General features: G+C 45.9%; 1 protein-coding gene across 1 annotated transcript in view; it reads right to left on the bottom strand.

Annotated features, from left to right (window-relative positions):
* The window catches only part of EPAS1 (endothelial PAS domain protein 1), an 82,023-nt gene extending 63,969 nt beyond the window's left edge, over window positions 1-18,054 (bottom strand). Inside the window, exon 1 of the mRNA XM_016142209.2 lies at window positions 17,512-18,054. Coding sequence (XP_015997695.1) covers window positions 17,512-17,537 — 26 coding nt within the window. The 5' untranslated portion in view covers window positions 17,538-18,054. The remainder of the gene's footprint in view (window positions 1-17,511) is intronic.
* Between the last annotated feature and the right edge of the window lie 5,338 nt (window positions 18,055-23,392).

Here is a 23,392-nt window from a genome sequence, read left to right as displayed (position 1 = left end):
ATCTTTATGTTGCAGTTTACTGTAAATCTAGGCCATATTTCCCACCATAGTCAGCAGTAGAAGAGAAAAAGCTCATAACAATGCTTAAAAATATACAGCTTTCAGAAACATTATGGGTTAGGAACATTATATCGATAGCATCTACTTTAGCTAAAAAAAATTTGAGATCTTCTAGCTGTAACAAATCTGAATGATACTGAATATGCATGAAAGTTTTCAGTATCATGAATACACTACTGTGTAAAGAAGAAAGGGTGCCTTTTAAAAAGATATGGATTGTATCACAAAGTTTCAGGAGGGCAATCACCAATTAAAATTTTAAATGGAGCTTATTTGAAATCTTGGGCACAGGATTGCCACTGAAGAAAAACTCGTTCTCCCAGCTAATGGCTTCTTGCTCAAAGCAGACACTCGGGTCACATTGGGAGACCCAGCCCTGACAGCTCTCATCACCACAGCCTCTTCTCTGTAATCACGTGAATTATTCTAAGCCTAGAGAAAGGCCTACACGGGTACAAAACCTTTTAATTTGTAGTTATTCCTGGGACACCAGAGCTAACACATTGGTCTGGCATATAGAAGAGATGCTGCTTTCCAGGTTTGAGAATTATCTTTAGGCTGGTTAGAGCTTGTTTTCTGAGCCTAAACACATCAATGAATAGAAGTTGCATAATGAAACATCTCTAAGTAGAATTTACTACAGCTATATTACATCTATGTACCTTGATGGCAAGAGATAATTCTGATACATTGCTATATAGAAAATGCATTCTCACAACAGCATAAGATACAATATTCTGTCATTACATATCTATATTTACAATATTGAAGAAGTATGTTCACCAAAGCGTTAACAGTGGTTATCTCTGGGTGGTGGAATTATGGTGATTTTTATTTTTATCTTGATGCCTTCCTGTACTATGACTTTTTACAGGGAACATGTATACTTTTTATAATCAGAAGAAAACAACTTAGCTACTTTAAAAATAATTTCACAGAAGAGATGACTTATGGGGATGTGTGTGTGTGAGTGTGTATACAATTATAAGTCTCCCTAGTACCCTTAGGCTAAAATCTTCCGCCAAGTAATTTGGGGATCCCTGTCCCTCCTGCCCTCGAGCACCCCTGGGTGATATTTGCACATGCCCGTCCTCTCCCTCCACATCCTGCCCTCTATCCAGCAGCGTCAGTGAGCTGCCCCCGCATTGGGGGCAGCCATTCAAGAAGCAAGGAAATATTATGCAAGAGCACAGGAAGTCAGAGGAGACAGGATTCTGGGCAGGCCTGGCAAAGAGTCTGTGTGAACTCCAGTGAACAAGCGGACTTTGCTCAGTGGGGCCGAAGCCAGCAGAAAGCCTTCCCAGGGCAGCAAGGGAGAGCTGTCCACCTCAGGGCTCTGGCCAGTGGGAAGCCATCCAGAACTTGATGTACCTGATGAAAGGCAGATAAAGCTAAGTCCCAATATTTCTACTTTTTTGGCACAATTTCAAGGTGACTCCCCAACACCCGTGCACCATGACTCACCTCTGTCCCACGGTGTGCTCCCCCTCCCCCTCCTCCCCCAAATACAGCCTAACTCCATTCAGTAATTTTCAAGCCTGTTCCCCTGCAAGGCCACCGGCTTTCTAACTAACTCAGTTCTCTCCCTCCCCCTTCCTCTCCCTCCTCCCCACCTTCTATCTGTCTCTGGCTCAGATTAATAAAAGACATAGTCCTTTCAGGAATGTGTCAAGATTGTGTCACTCATCCCACATCAGTATCAACCCTGAACACTCCAGATATGTTCACTTATACACACACACAAATACATATGCATGTATATATGAATCATAGCAGTAATAACCCTTTGCAGTTTATATTTTCCAAGTCCCAAACCAATTGGTAAGGCGGCGATTAATGCAGCCATCTGACAGATGTGGAAACTGAGGCTCAGAATGAGTCATGACAGGCTGCTGCATGGTGTCAGAGTTGGGAGCCAGGTCCCCTCGTCAAGAGTACTCTTCCTAACCCCAGCAGCCTGCCTCCTCCTTCGCTGGCATAGGAGAGCAGACACTGCTCCTCCCAACAGCATAGCTGTTCCTTTTCATAAAAAACCACTGGGCACACTCTGTCGCACACTCTCTTGCACCCGAACCCGGTTCCTTCTTAAGGGTGGTCCTGTTGCTGTTGTGGAAGTGGATCCAGCCCCTTGTCTCTGACATCGTGCCGTGCCCGACAGTGACTTCCAAGTCCCTGCCTCTCTCTGCTTTAACAGCACCTCCTCTTGTAGAGGGGGCAGTTACAGGGGAACTGGAGAGGCTCCCTCCTACGCCCCACTGATCACCTTTAACCTCCCATCTTCCTTCCCTAATGAAGCATCTGGAAACAGGAGTCAGGCTCCACTTAGACTTCACTTCACAATGGAATTGGAACCCTAGAAGGGATCTCTGGGGCCGTCTTGTCTGGTTCCCACCTACTGATCCATTTTAAAGATGGAGAAACTGAGGCCCAGAAGTCACCATCTGATTAGCTCTCTTCTTTCCTTTCCACTAGGCCACAGGAATTCCACTAGACACATAAATAGGACATTTCCCAGGCAGAAAAGGCCTAGGTGTATGTGGTAGGATAGATGGTACCAGGCAGAAATGAGGCTGTGGACCCAGAACTCCCACTCCCTTTTGTCACTGTCAGGAGCAGGCAGTGGTGTTTCGACATGCAGAACCAGTCACACTGGGAATGGCACCCACCCCATCACTACCCCTGGCCTGACAATTGCTAATTGTGGTAGGGACCGACAGTAGCATTCTCCTGGGACTCTTGTTGTGTATTTCTAGACGCCACCACCACACAATGGCCTCTACTCCTCCGGTGTAAACACTGCCAAATAAGACAAACAATAACATCACCATGACAGAAAAATAAGGTGCCTGGAGAGACAGCACTGGTCAGTGGAAAGAGGCTGGGGCCAGGCGCTCTTACCATAGGCTCTGCTACTCTCTGGCTTTGGAGTTCCATTTTTGTACTTCAGTTGTTTTGTCTGTATGATGAGAATGGCAACTACTTTAATTTACATCATGAGCTTTGGGGAAAAAAAACCAAACCCTGAACAAATATAAGAAACGATAATGCAGAGTTGAAGACAAAGACACGACAATCCCGAATTATTTCACTTAACCTATATTTGAGGAGGAGCTAATAGGTGCTCATCACTGCCCCAAACGCTAAGGGTATCATGGTGAGCAAGTCAGCAGTCCCTGCACTCCAGGAGCTTGCAAACTAGAGGGGAGTGACAGATGACAGCAAAGAAATTACAGCATGAGGGAAGTGTTTTTAAATAAATAAGAACAGGGATGGAGGGATGGAGGTTAACTAAGGGAGGTCTGGAAAGGCTTCTCTGAGGAGGTGATATTTAAGCTGAGACCTAAGGCCCAAGTCAGCTGGCTGGCCTCAGGGTGGGGCTGAGGGAAGGGCAAACTCAGGAATAAGAGATAACAGGGCTGCTGCAGATGATGGGTCTGAAGCCAGAGTTGAATGACCTGCCAAGTCTCATGGTCACTACGTGGCAGAGCAAGGCCCTTCACATCCAAAGCCTCTTTCCACTTCTAGTAATTATAGGACGCCCAGGTATCATCTAGGCATTGACATGCCACTCATGTTTAGGTCTTCCAATAAGTCGTCTGACCTTTTAAAGACCTTGGGCCAGGCATTTAGTCCTTTTGGGAGCCAACAATTAGGTCTTGCATGCAAGGTGCAAAGCAACAAGTGGAACCAGAGCAGATGTAATGTGGGTACAGCCTTTTATAAAGGTCTAGGGATTGGGAGGCGCTAAATCAAAGGGCAAATTGCCACTCATGACAGGAAGGCAGCTGGCAGGGACCTTCTATCTCCACAGGTGAGATGAGAACAAGCCAGGCATGGAAAGGGGCACATTTGAGGTCAGGCCATTTTTCAGGAGTCCTGGAGGGTTTCTTGGTCTCTGGTGTTACCGGATTTCCTCGCATCTCAGAGTATGAGAAAAATAACTCATACCCTGAAATCACTATTGAGAAGAGTCTGTAATCCTGAAAAGCCCAGCCGGGGGTAGGGGGTGGATTTAAAGGCCTGAGAACAAGCATCTACTTTTAGATTCTCCTCTGACTCTCTTCCAACTGCAGTCAAGTCAGTCCAACAGGTAATGATGTGCCAAATGATTATGTTGCTGTGCTTGTTAATAATGATGCCTTAATGGTCTGTACTTTAAACTTTTCAAAGGTCTCTATAGTAAGATTATTGCTGCAAAAAGATTTTGAAGTGTAATATGCTTTTTAAATGTACGGTTTTACTGAAATTCTAGCTCATTCCAACCTCATAATAGTTCCCTCGGAAAGCAGTTAGTATGTCTAACTTAGGAATGGGAAACATGCAGAGAGGCTAAGTGGTCTGTTCTAGGTCACGCAAATCAGGGAGGGATCTAGAATAGTCTTTCTGATTCCTAGAGCCTTTTGAGAACTAGGCAGGCTTTGCCAGAGACACAAAAGAAGTGAAGGGAGCATTTATAATCTGTTTGGCAAGACAAAGGCTAAGAAATATGGAACGCTTGTGGTCAGCCCCTGACACTAATTTTGAAGGCAAAGGAATTCAAGTGGGTGAAAGTTTGTCCTTTTCCAAAATAAACATGTACTCTGCCGTGGCCCAGAAGATCTAACTCCAGGAGGATTAAGCTGTCATCATTATCCTTGTAATATTTAGATCCATAGAAGGAGCTAGAGCTATAGGTGGCCCAGAACCACAAGGCTTATGTTGATCTGAATATGGAAAATGGTTTTTACTGTGCTCAAGATAATGGCTCAGAAAAGAAGGAATCGACGTTCACAGTCACCCCAGACTGTCACCCAAGGCCTGTAGCCAGCCAGAGGCTGCGGTGACCACACCACCTCCAAGTGTGCCCAGGTCTCACCACCTCACTGACCCGGGTTGGGAAAACAGTTTGCTAAGAGTTCAGTAGAGATGAAGTTAGACTTTTTGAAAAGGAACTTTTACTTTGGAAAGGAAAAGAAAAGAAAAAAACCAGGTAAGTTCACAGGTTTCATACCCTAATGGTGTAGTTACAGACCAGCTTGGTTAGGACCCCTTCCTTTGTCTTCTTGAGGCTTACCTGGGAAGGTAGACACTAGGCTTACATTTCTAGCTTTGGCTAGATTTGAGTGCACAGCACTTTCTGGCCTAGGGGTTTCTTAGGGCGTCCCTGAGGCAGCCTCCTGGGGACTGGCCAGTGTCTGAGCTGGGCTGCACGGGCTCTGCGGCTCACTGCTGCCTGCGGTCCCAGACAAGGAGGGCCCCTTCCACCTGACTCCAGCAGCCCTTCCCTGGGTTCCGGCCCAGCACTCGGCAGCCTGCACAGAGCAGGTCCTTAAACGATTACTGAGTATACCACCGAATAAAGCAATCCTTCCTGGGCTGGACAGCAGTTTCCCAGTTCTACAATCATTTACTGATTACTGAAGGGATAGAAAAGAAAAGGAATGAGATGAGGCACGGAGTTGTCACAAAGGTTAACTTCCAAGTCAAGAGCAGTCAGGAGCTGCAGTCTCTCTCGAAGTACCACTGGACAGAGTGCGCTAAAATGACTTTCTTGGCCTTTGCTGGTCTCTGGTGTGGGATCTTTTCCAGTGATTCGGGATCTCTGGCTAAGGCCCTGCTCACAAATGTTCAGCCATGACCTCAAGTGCTTTTAAATACCTCTAGGGGAAAGGTTAGACCTGTGGGGGGAAGGAAAAAACCCGAGATGCCCTACCTAGGTGACTCCCCAGAAAGATAGCTCCTTTTTCTTTCTCTGGGGCCAGTTCCTGGCCAAACACATCAGAGGCTGGGCTTTAGGGAATAGTGTAGCCACATCATAGGAAGGGAGAAGGCCAAGGAACGGCTCGGCTGCAGTGCTCCACATAGGGAATTCAATGAATAATTATTGGTAGAGATGACAAAAGAAGTGGTTTGACTTGGATTGAGCTACCTCCTTACAAATAGTGGAGTGTCAAAGGGGCTGTCCTATCTTTCTATAATGATCAGACTCAAAAACCTAGAATCTGGGGATAGAATGAAAGCCCTTACCAAATAAGCAAGGGGTCAAAGACTTGACCATCAAAACGAGAGCACAGGATGAGAGTCACCGCACCCTCCCCAGAGCCTGCAGGATGCTATGTCAGAATATAGTAAACTGCCTCCTTCCAGCTCTCCCCCTCTGCACACTGGGAGACATTTATTACCCAAGGAGTGGTACAGTCCAAAAAGAGATATGTTCTAGAGCAATTCGTGCACATTTTCAGGTGAGTGATTTCCTAAGGGAAGTGGGGGGTGAAGGGGAGGGGGGTGGCATTGTCAGCCTTTGAGGTCATTCTTACAGAGGACAATAATGGTCTCCTTTAGTCACCCCCTGGTGCTCGTACTAGAGCCAGGCTCCTGGTTAGAAGGGAATGGAGGTGCCCTGAGTATTAGATTCCACTAATTCCTAAGAAAGGATGCACTGCGCTTGTAGCCACCGGGCAGCCCAAATATTCCATCACAATATGACTCAGGGAGGACTATCCCTAAACTTCCCAGCACCAGTCCGGGCCTAGTCCTCACCTCTCATCTGTTAACAGAGCTCCAGATTCGGTTCCAGAAGGAGCTGCTCACCAGCCGCCGCCTGCACACCTATTTATTCCTTCCTCCTCCTTTGACTAAAGCTGTTCACCCCAACCTGCTCACCAAAATTCTACCCAATCTCCAAGACCTAGATCTTAAGGCTTCTCCATCAAACATCCCTCTAATCTATGCTGACCGACCCCCTTTCTAACTACTCACAACACATAAAATCTATTTGCCTTTATTCACACTCCATTACTACCAATCTTGCACTGTGCTCAATGTTTTATCTGAGCTAGTTTGGACTACCTAACAAGATAGCAATATCTTAAAGATGGGCCTAGGGCACCCATTAACAAAACCGTCGTGCGATGTTTTAAACAAATAATTTTAGGAATTTCTTACTTTCTGACTAGGCTAGAAGCCTCCTGAGCGCTGGGTCCATTTAACGCCTCTTTGTAACACTACAGTGGAAGTGGCACCTGAATTTGGTAGGTAACCCACAAGTGTTTACACACAGCGATGTTGCCAACATCCCCACAAACCTTACTATGGCAAGGTGGGTGACTACGGAGGATGGATAAGTGTTTCTGCCAATGCCTCTAACTCTGCACTAAGCTCCCAAAGTTTCTGACACAGAATAGAGAGTCTACACACAGTTACTGGGCACCTAAATGTAGGTTTCTGTTCTGGGTGGAGGAATTAAAAACAGAAAAGGATGACTGGGTCTCTGCTATAGGGGACAGGATTACCACCTACGTGGTAATCAGGGACAGATACACACATACACACCCCACGCTTAAAAGCAAAATGTAAAAGCCTCGTACCAATAGTAAAATACAGACTGAAGACCATATAAATCAGGGGTAGCCACTGTGTGGCTCATCACGGACGGCTCCCCAGGGAAGAGGTCTCCTGCACACTTTCCCACCTGGCTTTTTTAACTTTGAGATTAAGATAGAGTACTTTGCTATTTGGATGGTCCTTGCCTGGGTGTATTGAGCATTCCTGAAGTAAAACATTGGCGAAATGTTAGCCTAATGTTTGCTTTTGATGTAAAATCATTTATCACTGAGACCGGCCTGTGGTCTCCTTGATTTTTTCTTTTCCTTTTTCTATTTTTTAAAGAAAAACGAATAAAGAGCTCAAATCTATGTGAATAAAAACAACAGAGCCCAAGAGGCAGGCTTACCGGGGACCCAAGGGACAACAACAAAGCAATTCTATTATTATTATTTTTTTAATTATGGTTTCAGGGACTTAAAATACGCAAGGTATTACAGGGCACATCAGAAATTAGACATCCTTGCCCTTGTCTTGTTGGAAAGACAAGAACACATAAAATGTCATTAGATAACAAGGAAACATAATCAGGCAGGCTCTTTGGCAAACATCACCAAGAGTTAGAAACAAGCGTGGGGTGGGGAGGCGTTGGTGTGAGAATTACTAAAGGAGGACTTGTAGGAGCTGGGAAATTTGGGCTCATACTAGGAAAGTGGGAGATATTTGAGAGGAGAGGAGCTTCCAAGATAGAGGGACTAGGGCGAGGATACAGAGGTGGGAATGAGTCCTGTGACACGGGGTACCCATGCCTTTGGGGGCAGAGGGAGAAAGTATGCAACTTTAGAGCTTAGGAGGCATGTTGGGTGACGGTGAATGGGGTGAGAGAGCTGGGTGGGGTCCTTTACTGTCAGTGAGATAAACTCCCACTGCTGTGTAGGTTGCCCTTAGAAAGAAAATTGGGCCAAGGAACAGTGCTTTCATTTAGGCTCTGAGTGTGTCGAGCTAATCCTTGCAGATCTTCAAGGGAAATACTCATTTCCACAAAAAATAAAAACACTCTGAAGACTCCCTGTGCTGAGATCATGACAACCCTGCCTAAAGTAGGCCTAAAACAGACAGTCTCAGCACCATGCAAACCTCTTCCGAGAGACTAGAAAAACTATTTTAGCAGCCAGGCTGCTCCCTAGCTGGTCAGATAGCCGGGAAATGCATGGGGGACTATGTCCACAGAACTCCAGAAGACTCCAGAGGGCTGGGGGTGGGGTGGGGTGGGGGGGCGGCAGGGCACAGAGTGGACTAGGAGTTCCCCCACGCTTCCTGACCACCTCAAACGGCCTTACCAAATGGGAGGGTCACGTCGGCTTAGCCTGGACTTGCAGAGTGAAGACAAGGAAGCCAAAAAACTGGGAAGGGCCTTGGGCTGGCTCCCATGCCCCACCCACCATTAATTCCCCTGAGTCCTCAGTATAGAATAAAAGACAGACTCCTGCTGCATGGTGATATGGTTACATTTATAGAAGCTCCCTTGTCACCAGCGAAATGTGACCTTCATACTTTTCTTATCTTAATATCTGGGTAAACATTTGTTGTGCAAGCATACAAATAAAGGTTCTAAAGGTGAAATGTGGTGTGTCCGGTAACACCACGCTGCTCCAAACCCAGGCACCAGAAAGCCCTTTTGGCTCTGCAGATGACTTCTCTCTCCCTTTACCCTGGGCACCAAAATTAGCTTCATCAGCCTCGGCCAGTACTGGAGTGAATGCTGCCATTCTAAAATAGCATCTGAGAACTCTTGGAAACACAGGAGAGAAGAAATACAAGGGTATGGTGGTTTACAGACACTTATTGAGGAAAGCAATTTCACTGCAGTGCTTTTTAAAACCAAATAAAAGGAAATGAGCATCATCAGGATTTATTCTAGAATCTTTATAAAGTGAATGATAGTCTTCTAATTCCCTGAATGCCCCACATGGCATATTGATACATCTGATTTACTCCACTGTTTTCATTCAGAAAAATATCGTAGATGTTGTATGATCATAAAACAGTGTTTATCAAATGACCTGTGTTTTAACTTGAAATTTTACTTCACTAACTTGCCCAGTCCTATTATTTCCAGAATACTCTCTAAAAATATCATTAAACATCGTGTGTTCCATTTCCCCATATATTTGATAGTTCAGAATTGAATTTTTAGATTTTGTTTTGAAGTTCAAAGAATAGATTCCCAAACAGTCCCTCGCAAGCATAATTTTCTGTTGTTTGCACATGGAATTCATAAACAGAGCCAAGCAAGAGACTTTTTGTGTGTGCTTAAAACCACTTTTTCCTGCAACCATGTATGACGTATTTTTCCAGGACTATCTTTCTCAATGCTCCAAAGTGCTTCAGCAACAGGAAGTCGTAAAGGTAGGAAGGAGGCCTGTAAATATTTGCTGTAATTACTCATTAGTAATGAGAATAGTTAGTATTAAAGTTGAGTCACCCCCTTTGCGCTCCGGCCTCTTCATTACCTTGTCACAGGAGCCTGAGGTGATACATAGAGGCCTAGCCTCACCGGGGACACCTGGATCCAGTTCTAGGTTTTACTACAGATGGCGTGATTTGCTTTTTTCAGTGGCTCAATTTCCCAAATAGAAAAGTAGTATAATATGTTGTTGCCCTTTCTTCCCTCTTCCGCTTCGCCAGAGGTAGTCAGGACAAATCTTATATAAAGTGACGATATGAAATTTTTATTTTTTTTTTAATCAAGAATAAAACGTGGATATTTGTTAATATAAATACGACATCAAGAGATACAGAGAGAGCACCGCCTGGCTAGACATACAGCACAGTGATTTAAACGATTACTGTGGAAAACCATCATACCCTTTCATTGATGTATTTTAAAAGAATTATAAAATGCTTCTGAACTGCCTTAGATTGAACCCACATATCGTCTTATTCAGAGCAAATCACTGACTCCCCACAGTCACAGGTCAAGAGCAGGGCACCTCATACTGAAAACAAGACCGAAAGAGTCAACTAAAGCTGTTACGGAGTTGATTAATTTCTGAAAATGACTTCCATATTGGCTGTACCCCCAATATGGTAATGGGGGTTAACCCCCATCATCACAATCCTAAGGGAAGCCTAATGGAGTCATTTTCCTGCTCATGTGTTTTATTACACAGCCTAACCCAATAAAACCTCTAATTAGTTATGATTCCTAGCACTCGCCTCCCAGGCCTGAATTTTTTTCTTTTTCTTTTTTTTTAATTGGAGGGTGCCACAGAGAGAGATGCAGGAAGTCATTTGAGGAATATAAGAGAGTTCTAACAATCCACTTCCATGGCTCCGTAGAATTGGGAAAATGCCAGATGGGTGAATAGCAAATAAATATATTTTTTAGTAGGGTCATTTTTCTTACTAATAAATCCCCCTTTCTGAAATATATTTCCACATGAGAAAAGAAACTGCTTCCCAGAGTTATTATCTTGCATAGGAGTTATTTGTAATTTTAAAACTAATTTTTTTTTTTTTTTTTTTTTTTAAGGAGCAGAAGGAATATGCCAACTGGGAATATATGAAGTTTCTGGTAGTCATGCCATGTAACGAGAGATGTAACAAGAGTTTCTCTGATGTGCAAGTGGCTCCTAGAAATAGCCTAAGGCAGTCAAGCAAACCGGTATATCTTGAGAACTTAGGAAAAAAGGCCATTTAGAAGCAGATCACATTCTGGTCTATTCCACACCCATTTCCTCAGCCCCAGAGATTTTCAAAGGCCTGGCCACTCCTCTTGACTTTATGCTTGCAAATCAGTTCTGTAGCTTCCAATAGCAGGACCAGACAACTGGTACTAAATGACATTCAACCTCTACTTGAAAATCAGATACTGTGAATGCAAGGCATGTACCCATACAAGGCTATCACACACATGGCGATGTGCAATTGCCAACATGGCCTACTTTTTCTGTTATAATACACGTTGGTGCAATTGTTTTACATCACTTTGAAAACTCGAAAGGCCCTTCTAGGTTCACAGTGCAGAAGCCAATGGTGTGATGGCTGTGAAAATTTGGGGCTCATCAGAGTAAGGGCTCTATAAACATGCAACATATTATTATTGCAACGATCATAGCTATTCTTTATTCCCCCATCCATTCTTTCCTTCCTGTGCTTCCAATTTCAAAAGATCAAAACAGCCAGAGGAAGTCTTGTGCATCTTGATTTGGAGATGGTTCTTCAGAAGCCACAGAGGAAGACTTCTAATAGGTTATTCTGCACAATGGAGTCAGAAAGCTAAAGTAATTATTGAAGTCTTGCCACCAGTTAAGGGTGGGAGGTGGAAAGCTTTGAACTTCTTGGGGACAGGAGAGAACCACCTCCTTCCAGAGTTGAGGAAAACCCATGAAAAATAAGAATTTCCAGGACTTCTAAGTCCATCCTTCAGATCTTCAGTCCCTGTCTACATGTGAGGTTCAATATAAGTGATGAATCTGTCACAAAAGGGAAAAATATAACTATAAATCTAACAACAAAAGCAGTTATCATTTATGGAATACTTACCACAAGTCAAGAATGATATTAAATACTTTATAGACATCTTGGGGAAGGTAAGGTGGTATGGCTCATTGGTTAAGACTATAGACTCTGGAATACCACCTTGCCCTGTTCAAATCCTAGCTCCACCTATACTACCTATTTCACCTTTTTATATTTCAGCTTCCCTATCAGTCAATGAGGATAACAGTGCTTACCTCACAAGGTTATTATGAGGATTAAAAGAGTTGATGCATGTAAAAGTTCTGAGGATGGTGCTTACACAAATGAGACTAAGTGTTTCTTTTTTTGTTTCATCCTACTGCATATATGGTTTCTACTAAGGACACACACATTCCTAGTGCATAAAAGCACCTCTAAATAACTGAGGATGGAAAACGTGAGGATAAATTTTCATGGCCCTTTTAAGAAATATTAACAGAATGAATCGCACCAGAACTAACTTTGTGCAGGGCCCTAGGTTCTCCTACCTTCCATGATTGAGGGCAGACATCTGGTACAGGTAAGGTTAGGGTGCACCACAGTATTTTTACTAGATGTACACACCAATCTCCTCCCCCAACTCCAAGACAGCGGTAGTGAAGTACAGGAAATATCTGGGACCCAAACAGAAAGATACTGAAATGTAAGGCAGTCACTGAGTCAGACATCGAAGAGTCAGGGACTGTCTTTTCCAGATCACAGAGCCTTTAAAAGGTTATTGAGGGCAGAACAGACTTCCCTAATGAAAAAAAAAAATGCTAATATACATAATACCTCCCATGGAATTTCAGAGGCTCACAAACCACCCACTGAAACCCATTCACAAAGCCCAGGTTAAGAAGCTCCCTCTCTCTTCTTGGCCTTCCTAGAGCCATAGCTGTCTCTACTGTTATCTTCAGTGGGACCAGAAGGAACCTCAAGCCCTGTCACTTTTGGAGCCCTACCAGCGCACGAAAGCAAGTGTGTCATGAACAGCAAACATGCACTGTTGGGGGCATTTCTAACTATGGTGTCAAAGTACACCATACTCTTAAACTCCCCCAGCTCCCACTCCCTGCCCCCCCCAACACGCATGCACGCACACACAGCAGTTTTTAATAATTGTGTGTGCTTGAGTGCTTACTATTGCCTGAAATGGTCCTAAGAGCTTATCTTTAGCTTAGAAAGACTTGATCCCAACAAAAAGTCACATGTAAGCTGCCAGCTACCTATATTTTCAGTTAAACTTCTTTGCATATCTTCCTTTCACATTCATTGCCTTATTGACACATACCATGGTGTGAACAGCAGAGCTCGTTTTCATCATGAGAATAGACAGCGTGGTGTGGAGGAGGGTGGGATACTGGGGGCCCGACAAGCAAACACTACTAACTTTATAATATTGGCAAATGCCCTACCTGTTATGACTTATCAGCGATGTTAAGTACTAAAAGCAAAAGATCAGGCTAAAACGAAAAGGAAAACTTATGTGCCTATGACACAGAACTGGGGACGACACAAAAAAGTAAATACTACTGGATAGATTTCCTAAATGTAAAAAAGCTTAAATCTTGAAATTTTAATGACAGCAAATATTTTCAAAGGTATTGGGCTAAATTCCTGGAGCACTAAGATTCATCTAACCGGTTCCTTCTATTTGTAAACATTTTATACAATAGATTCCTAGAAAGTTGAGGTCATCCTACACACACACACACACGTACAGACAGACACACACACACAGACACGCACACACACACACTGATTTACATTTGAAGTGAATTAAACAGTTTTAGCCTCATGGTTTTCACTCCTACTGAAAATGCCACCTTACTCAGGAATCAATCTAGTAGCTGCCTGACAGGATGTTCTCTACTTCACAAAGCAATCTGCTCCACTGGAAAACAGTCCTTGCATTGATTTTGTTTAATGAGGTCTACATATGAGTAAATTTTTTTCTAAGTGAAATAAAGGGAAAACACTAAAGCAATGAATTCGCACTACCCAAAGTTTACAGACACTGGAACCAGCACCAAGTTTGCTTCCTTTTCTATGAGAAGCAAATTGAATCACTCCTTTTGCACCCTGAAATCATTTATAATTATCTAGGAAAGTAAGTCTCCTTTCTGCAAGGTTCAGTGTTTGGAGCACTGTAATCCTTTGGAACTCTCCTTCATTGTCTAGAGGCATTTCAGGGCTAGGGTACTATTCTGTCAACAGGAAAATACATACTTAACTGAAAATGATGAACCAGGGTTCTGATTCTTACTAGTGCTAACTATCCTTGTGACTGGAGGTCACTTAACCACTCTGGGCCTCAGTTTCCTTATTCAGAAAAAGAAACATTTGACTAGATGATTTCCACAACCTCTTATAAAATAATTCTAAACTACCCATCAGCAGCAATGAAAAAACCTGTGGCCATAACATTTTTTTGAATTTCATGAAAGCTGTATAAATTAAATTTAAATACCTGAACCTATAATGTTACATCAATTCCTAATCATCCCTGAATTCTGGTAATGCAACAGAAACAAGTATAAAATGATGAAGGAATATTTATAGAAAATAAATTAAGAAAAACTGTCCATCAATATTTTTGCCTTTAGTACTGGAAAAAAAAAGATAGACTTCAGCTTTATTTTAGCAAAGGAACAACTATAGAGATAGTTTGAAAACTTCTGACCTTGATGTCTGACTTCTACCACTGGTCCACACTAAGTAATATAAACCTTTCAGAAGATGTTCTGAGCTGGGTCTGGCTTTGGGAATAAACTTTGATCCCTAATTTTCCAAAGATCTTATTTAGGCTTACAGGAACCATTCTCCATTCCCTACAGTACCTAAAAACTTCCAGACTCTCTTCTCCCCCAGGGAAGGGACACAGAAATTGTTTTATCAGGAGATGAGTAATCCGGACACTTCCATAGAATCGGGAAACTTGATTAATGAAGCCTCCACTTCCTTTCTGACAGATAGATTCAGAAAGGTAAGTGTACTTCCATTACCAAGCTTCGGTTTCTGACCATCTCATATCTCCAGGAATGCCCACTTACCACCAAAAGATTACACGTTAATACCATTAATACCCTATCAAGGCCAGCCAGCCAACTCTTAGAAAGCTAACTCTTTATTATTAAATATTAATATATCCATCGACACATGAACATTTTGGAACAAAATGATCCTGCCCACTTCATGAAGGAACATTGAAAGTATTCCGTGCATCTTGAATTTGGGGGAAGAAATGTCCCTGCTGCACAAGAATTACAACTCTTAAGAAGTGATGTGCAAAATCATCTGACGGCCCCCTTGGCAGGGGGAATACTGCACAGTGAGACACTCTGGGAAGGCTAAGGACAGCCACTTACATGTCACATCAACTTTCCATGAATTGGTTCATCTATTTTAATTACACCTATGTCCTGCAAGGAGCCTGCACCCAGCAAAGGCAGGCACAGAAAAGTAAATATCTCCCTAAACAATTAGCTCAACAGGAATTGGGTAACCCTTCATGGGACTCCAGATGGTGAGGGGCATGCTATTTGCTTTGCCAGTCTGCAACACAAAAATCAAGGCAAGTCCTAGGAGGCAGTCACACGGGACACCATAGCACCCACAGTAGCCTTCTAGGAGACTGGAAAGCGATCCTGGCAGTCGTTCTTAAACGCGTTGCTCTCACCAATAATTCGGAGTTTGGTTACCCCACTTTTTTTCTGCTCCCACTCCGGTCCCCTCTATCCCTAACGAAGGAGGCAGTACAGTTGAGTATATCGAAATATTTTCCCCTCTGCTCTCAAGTTTCTTGCGACGATTAATATACATAATAGCACAGGACCCGCGCTGAGCCACGCGGGAAAAGCTGAGATTTCACACATCTGTCAGGATTACCGTCAGGCCCCACCTCTGTGATTGCGACATTCACCAATAGGCATCATAATTGTAAATGTACAATCGGCTCCCTCGCCGGGCTCCGAAGCCAGGAGTGGGCGCAAAGGAACCGACTACAACTTTGTTTTTTGATTGTTCGGTCATTATTATTGGTCTTATGGTGCAGACCACATTGGTTTTACAAAATGCGTTAGAATCCTAAAGTATCTTCTCTGCTTTGCTGCCCCTCAAAGACACAAAACTCCAGGGCTACACGGAGCCCAGGGGGCAAGGGCTCAGGGTGGCTGAACCAAGTCTTCCTCACCTGTCTCAGGCCTAGGGGCGCCACAGTGACACAGGAAGGGGAGCTGCGGTTGGGAAAGGGGAGCCAGGCTCAGTCCCCTCCCCTCGGTGATCCGAGAAAGACCCGGGCGCCCGGCCAGAACCGGCGCAATTTGCTCCCTTTTATCAAATTCTTATCGGTTGCCCGAGGTGGGAACTGCCGCTTTCGACCAGAGGATACACGGGTTCTGGCTCCCGTCTCACAGTGGAAGTCAGAAGAAGCAGCAAATCAACACAGGCACTGAGTTCTTCGGGCCTCCAGCTCGAGCGAGGCCAGTCACCCCCACCCGTCGCGGCTGGGTTTCCGATCCCCGCACCGCCTCACGGCCACTCAGTAACTGCTCTCCCGAGGCTCAGGCTATTCGGCCGGCCGTGCTTGGTTGGATTCCAGCACCCCGGAACCCCAGTCCTGCCAAGCCACCGCCGAGCTCGGAGCTGAGAGCTCCAGCCCGCTGGGGTAGCACTAGTGGGGATAGAAGTGGGGGCCAGACTGCGAGCCGCGCACGACTGCGACACGAGACGCGGTACCCACGTCTGAGATGCCGAGCCGTGAGCTCTCTCACTCTCGCAGGGAGAGGGCCGGGCGGGAGCGGCGCAGAGGGGGCGGGAGGGGACCCGCGGGCAGTGAGAGTTGGCCGGATTTGCCTCTCACCCAGTGCCTAGAGGCTCGGGAGGGCAGGGAGGCAGATCGCGGCGGTCCTTTTCTGTCCTTTTGGGAGAGAAACACCGAGACCTGCCGGGAGCGCCCGGTGTCTCATCCCCTCGCCGCACAAGACACCTGCCCCTGCAAGGCAGCCCGGCCCACTACTCACTCTCCCGCAGATTAGAGGTGCGGGATTAGGAAGGGGTTTCTCCAAGCTTCAGTGGCGTCTGGAGACACGGAATGGGGACCTTCGCTGCGTCCCGACCCCTCTGTGGAGCCGTGTTCCAGAGCCGCGTTCCGCCTGCGCCCCCTTGACAGTCTGGGGCGCAGAGAGGGCATAACAGCTCATCTGGAAGGACCCAAAGAGACCGGAGTAAAAGAAGACTGGATACTGCCCAGCTTCAGAGACTTAAAAGTCGAAAGGTGGCCTGAGTTAAATCGAGCCAGAAATATTTTAACCTGCTGGCCGCGGGAGTCTGGGGCAGGGGTAGATCTTGGAAGGTACCGCGAGAGCACCTCCGACCCGCAATGCCATCTCCCTCGGCCTCCCCGCTTCGTTGCACGCTCAGATTCCCGATCCCTTCGGGCCACAGAACTCTCCACTGCGAAGCCACAGCACCGTGTCCCCAGACAGAGCACCTGCTCTCCCCTCTCAAAACCTTCCAAACCGACCCTTGGTTCTCAAAGACCTCTACGCACTCCTCTCCCACTTGCTCTCGGCCGCGCGGGCCTCGCAAAGCCCGGCCACCCGCCTGAGACCAGCTCCCTTGGCCGTCTCGGACTCCGTTTACCTTTTCTTTTCCTTGTCAGCTGTCATTGTCGCTGTGGCCCTTTGAGACGCCGAGCACCTGGGCTCCCCGGCGAGTGGAGGAGGCTGCAGCTGCTGCGTTTGCTGTGGCCCTCGCTCACTCCGAGGTCTGGACCAGTGTTAAAGGTCCTGAGTGCTCGCAGGCCCGCAGTCAGGTGGAAGTTTGCGGGCGGCTGGTTAGGTGCGGGTGAAGGGGGTGGAGAAAGGTGACAGGGAGGAACCTGCACCGGGAGGCGGGGTCAGGGAAAGGAGTGGGAGGAGGCTGTCAAACGCAAAAAAGAGGGCAGCGAGAAGGGGACCGAAGTTCTTTTTTCCTCGAAAAGGAGTCACTTTCCTGGGTTTTCAAAAAATAAAGACGTGGCTCCAACGACGGCAACTGGAAGAGTCCGAGGCCGGGCGGGCACGGCGGCTGAGATGACCATACAGTCTCAGGACACTGCCGAGGATTGTACGGCCGGCTCAGGAGAGCTGGGCGGGAGGGCGGCGGGCACCGGAGCAGTGCTGCAGGCCGCTCCCGAATGTCTGGTTCCCTGGGCTGCCCGCCCACTTTAAAAACTCCGGCGGCCCACGCGGGGGAGGGCGCGAGGGGCGCGGGCGCAGGGGGCGGGGCGCGCGCGCCGGGAGGCCCCGCCCCCGCCCGCTCTGCCCGCGCCGCGCGCCGGGGCAGCCCACTGCATCCCGGCCAATGGAGAGGCGCGGCCGCAGCCTCGGCTCCGACCCCGGCCCGCCCCTCGCCCCGCGCGCGGGTCCGCGGCGGCCCGCGCGCCCTGCCACCTCCTTCTGCAGAGGCAGGAGTTGTTTATGAGGCCCGAGGGGTAGCGGGTAGCGAGGTGGGACTCCGCGTCGGGGAGGGGCAGCTTATGTGGCTAAACGACAGCAATAGTTGGCTTCTGGGGTGCTGCTCTGCGCTCGTGCCCTCACACCCCCGCACGCCCTCGAGACGAGCGCCGACCGTCCCGCGCCCAGCCGCGCCGGGCAGAGCGGGTGCGGGGTGTCGCTCTCGCGCGTCGCTCGTCCCGCTGCGTAGCCCTGCAGCCCGGTGGGGATAATTCCAAGGACCCCAGCAGCTGCGCTGCAGACCTGGCGATGCGCTTTTTTTCTGTAGAGCGCCCTGACTTTGCCTTTGGAAGGAGAGACTGGGAGACCGATCACCTACTCTTGTCGGGTCTGGAGAAAACAGTGCAGTGAAACTGAACCAGGGTAGTGCCTGTTCTTCCCTACCCTCAACTGGCACGTCGGTTGCTTGCCGGGTTGTGCTGGGCGGTATACTGCTTTGGCTGAGATGCTGGCGAGTAGGGTCTGCCACACCCTACTGCCAGCACCTGCCACCACCGCCAGGGTTTGGGCCAGTTTAAAATTGGACAAGTCAGTCTGGCTTCCCAGTGTTTTCTTGGGATAAGATTTGACAGCATGTCCTCCGAGCAAGAGATCTCAAGCTTGCGTCTCCGGGGTCGGATTGAAGCCCTAGGAACGCGAAAGCTGACAAGTGTTAAGTTGGGGGAGATCGGAGATCTAAGGGGCAGGTAGGTGGAGCTCAGAGGATTTTCCAGCCGCCCTTCAAACCCTGCCTTTAATCCGTGTAGGCCTGGCTCCTCTGTCCTGCGCTCAGCTACTCTCCCAAGAATCCCACCCCCTTCCATACTTCCATAGATCACCTTGATCCCGCATATCTCAGGAAGGGACCAGGGAGGCTCTTAAATCTTCGCAGTTCTGAGAAGGGCCCACAGGCTTCACAAGTGTGAAATGAAGAGAAAACAAGGGCCACAAAACTGGTCTGCCTTGGAACCCCAAACCTTGCTGTATCTTTCCCCCTTAGCCTTATCACATTTTATATTAATCTGCCTATAGAGCATCCCGGACTTTTGCTAAATGAAATAAACCAGTTACAATAAGACAATACTGTAATATTACATTTATATGAAGTATCTAAAGTAGTCATTCAGAAACAGTAGAAAGGTGGTTACCAGGGATTAAGGTTGGGGGGGCAGGGCAGGCAGTGGGAACTGGTGTTCAATGGGTATGGTTTGCTTTATATGGTGAAAAAATTCTGGAGATCTGTTGCACAACATTGAGTATATTTAACTATTGAACTGTACACTTAATGGTAAAGATGGTATATTTAATGCTATGCATTTTACCACAATTACAAAAATAATATAGAGAAAAAATAAGCAGAATTTCAAGGTTATAGGTTTGTGTCACCACCAAAATACAAAATAAAGATGCATTTCCCCCTTGTTCATGGTAGGAGAAGGGGCAGGGATAGCCTCCAGGGGGCTTTGGAAGGCTCTGGAAAGCAGAATTAGGGAGAGGTGAAAAAACCTGCGGAGACCTGGGGAACCAGGCACCTTTTCTCGTTTTCCTAGAGCCACTGAGCAACGTGCACACAAACTTTGACAGTCAAGAGATTCTAACAAAAATTGCAAATCTATCAGCCATTTCTTGGAGCTGATAGATTTCTGAAATGGGGTGGTTTCGTTCTGGATTTCTCCAGCCTGCAATCCTGGTGGACAAATTTATTTATCTTAATGAGAAATTCAAATTGGTAAGACACAGTTTTCCCTTAATCAGCAATGAGCTTACTCACCTCACTTGGGATTGCAGTGAGAGAAGAAACAGGTGCTTTGACAGCTTTCAGGTACCCACAGCCATTTACTGCCAGAACAAGGAACAGCTGCTGAATCCTGGGTTGTGCTTCCAAGTCATAAAGCAACACCTCTGAACCATAGAGAACATTTCAGTAGGGTTGGGCTTATGAAATAAGCTTCTTAGATGTTAAAAAAAAAAAAAAAGGAAAGAAAGGTAAAAATCCATTAAAGAACACATCAGCGATATTAATATAGCTCCTTCCCCATGGCCAGCTTGCCCATCTTTCTAATTGGGATTTTGCCCTCTAAGTGAAGGGTCCCTAAGCTAAGATAAACAATTGGGCAGATTTTGTGGAAATCCTAGCGAGTAACTTTGAAGAGTCTAGGATTTTGGCAGTGTCTAGAGATTTACCAAAGCCTGAATAATTTTACAAGCAGGACTGGACCCAGCCTAGCTTAGAGCAGAGCCAAAGAGCCCAATGACCTCTTAAGATTTCTTGTAGAATTCAGTTCAACAAATTTTGCAGGCAGGAGCTAAAAGTGTAAACCTGATAAAGGCTTGCGGCTAAAGTGTCCCATTTTACTTTTTAAAGCCCATAGAGAACTAAAGGAGAAAAGCTTTAAAAGATGATGGCAGAGACTGATGGATCCCAGAATTTAGGGTCTCTAGAGACGTTGATGTTTTGGCCACAGAGGGCAGCAGAGGGCACCACTAAGCAAAGCTCTCAGGCTGTTTGAAATGGGAGCAAACTGCTCATCTTCCAGCACATCTCTTTACCAGTCTCCCAACTCTAGACTAGACTGCTTGGTTTTAACAAAGGACAAGACTGGATCTCTAGCTTCCTCTCTCCTCTATAGAGCACTCCCTTAAGAGGATGGGATAGAGATAAGGAGTTAATTAATTTACAAATTTTGCAGAGGGCAGGCACCTGGGATGGAGTGGACAGGTGGAAGAAAGAGGGCCTCAGTAATAACAGGTAGTGTGGTCCAGGATGTGGTTGGAAATCAGGTTGGAATGGGTGGGATCTAACAGCAGAAGAAGTCTTGGATGGCTGGTCTGTTTCTTTAGTATTTTACAACTTTCAGTGCATTGAGGCCAGAGGCCCCTGGGGTGCAAAAGAGGGCCTGCACTCTCAGGGTCATGCAAGTCTCTGTACTAGTCCTGGCACCACCACGTGTGTTATCTCCAAGATTATCTGTCTGGCTCTGACCTGGCCAGTTAGTTGGTTTGGGGTTGGGGAGAGCACACAGTCTAGAGAGTGGAGGTAGGAGAAGTATAATCTGGCAGAGGTCATGGCTGCTTCTTTATTGAAACACTTTTACTGAGTCACCCCTTTCTGCACTCTTGCATGATACTCCCTCTGAACAAAACCAACTCTTAAATTGTGACTTCCACAAATCCATCCTCATACTCTCTGCCACGGAACTCCAGGACAAAAAACCATACCCCCTGTGTTTGGCTTCAGGCCAAAGCTGTGGGATATTTCACACAGGTATATGCTATATCTACCATTAAATGTTATGACTTTTTACTCCACAAATCTTTTTTTCATCTTTCAAAAAGAGCTCTGATTTTTATTGAGAAAAGAGTCAAGGTTTTTTGTTGTTGTTGTTGTTTTCCTACTTGAATTTGCAAGTATAAGTATACTGATAGGATCTAGCTTTAAAGAACCCCAGGTTCCTCTACGCTGTATGTCTGGATTATTGATTTAAAGACCAAATGTCTTTCATTTCTAGGTCTAGGGATGAGATTTTTGCCCACAAAAGTTCTAGTATATTTATCTTTCTTACATTCAACTGACGATTAAGAAGTTGTTGGTCTATGGCCACCATGTGTGCTGCTTCAGGGAGAATGGAAAGCATCTGTTTGCTGGAAGAGAAAGCCAGTGGTTCTCATCTGTTCAAGAAGAGACAATCAAGTCGTGCACATACTGCATGTCCCAGATCATGACATATACATTTACCCACTTTTTAAGGCTTCTGAAATCAATAAGCATCTTTTAATGTAGTAATGATTCTAAAACTATTTTTAATTGATATATATAATTTATGTATTCTTAATTTTTTAATATAAAAATTGAGAGCAAAATAATCTAGTCTAAACAGTAGGTGTTGTAAGAAATTGGTGCTGGTAAGTTGGAGGGTAGAGAGAGTGAGTAAGAAAGCAGAAAAAGGTAGAGTCCTAGCCATGTCCACTGCTAAGACCCATCCGCCAGGCTTGTGGGTGCGATCTCTGGTGATAAAATAGCACATACATGAGAGGAATGGCCAATAGGAAGGACATACCAGCCCCACCTTAGAGAGAAAAAGGCACAGCAAAAATGAAGGTGCTATGGTCACTAAAAATTATCATGTTGGGCTCCGAACAGCACTAAAGCTTAGATATCTAAGAACGACATAGAGTTGGGGGTCAGAGATACCCTTCTCACTCTTGTAGTGTGACTTTGGCCTGTAACACGTGTTAAAATGGAGCTTTTCTGACTCATTTTCAACTGAGGTCCCAAGACGTTAGACTGTCCTTGGGGAAGGTGTAAGACCTTTGACAACATCACTTGGGGAAATATGTCTTTTATTCCTGAAGGGTGATCTGGGCAGCAATCACAAGATCCAGTGTAATATACAATGTCTGCAGAACAGATGTGAAATCCATAGGAGAAATGCCTACCTAGGAGTCTTAAGGGATCCTGTCCATGTAGACTTCTACCAATGTATCTCAGCAGAAAAGGGTAGAGATATCACAGGAGGCAGAATCTGAGGGAAGATCACCAATGGCCAACTGAAGGAGGTCCTTCTGGAACCATGAAGGGAATAGCCAAGGAATCCACTGAGACACCAGAGAGGGAAACGGCAGCCATGGCTGGAGGAAATCGAAGAGAAATTACACTCATGCTAGTAAAAACAAACAAACAAACAAACAAACAAACAAACAAAACAACCTTTCCTACTCCTTACTTTTCCTTTTCCTAGCATAGAGAGGACAAAGTAGTCTAGTAGGGAAATAGGAGCAGACATACTAGGTGAGAAAATATCTTAGGGTCCTCAGTGCCTAGCAGGGTACCTGGCGTAAAATGGACACCCACTCTCCAGGTTTAAAACTCATATTTAAACTAATAGAAGTGAAAAAGGAAAATGGGAGAAAAAGGCCTCCCAGGTTCAGAAATGGTTTCTCCCCCAAATCATCCCGTCTCCCCAGCAAACCCCCTGCAGGTTCAAGAAGTGGTCAGAGATGACGAGACAACTGAAGCTTTGCACCTATGTTAATTGAGAAGGATGGTT

The sequence above is a fragment of the Rousettus aegyptiacus genome, unplaced genomic scaffold, assembly GCF_014176215.1.
Source record: "Rousettus aegyptiacus isolate mRouAeg1 unplaced genomic scaffold, mRouAeg1.p scaffold_m13_p_7, whole genome shotgun sequence".
NCBI lineage: Eukaryota > Metazoa > Chordata > Mammalia > Chiroptera > Pteropodidae > Rousettus > Rousettus aegyptiacus.
The sequence above is the reverse complement of the archived record's forward strand: the minus strand, read 5'-3'. Positions and strand labels throughout refer to the sequence as shown.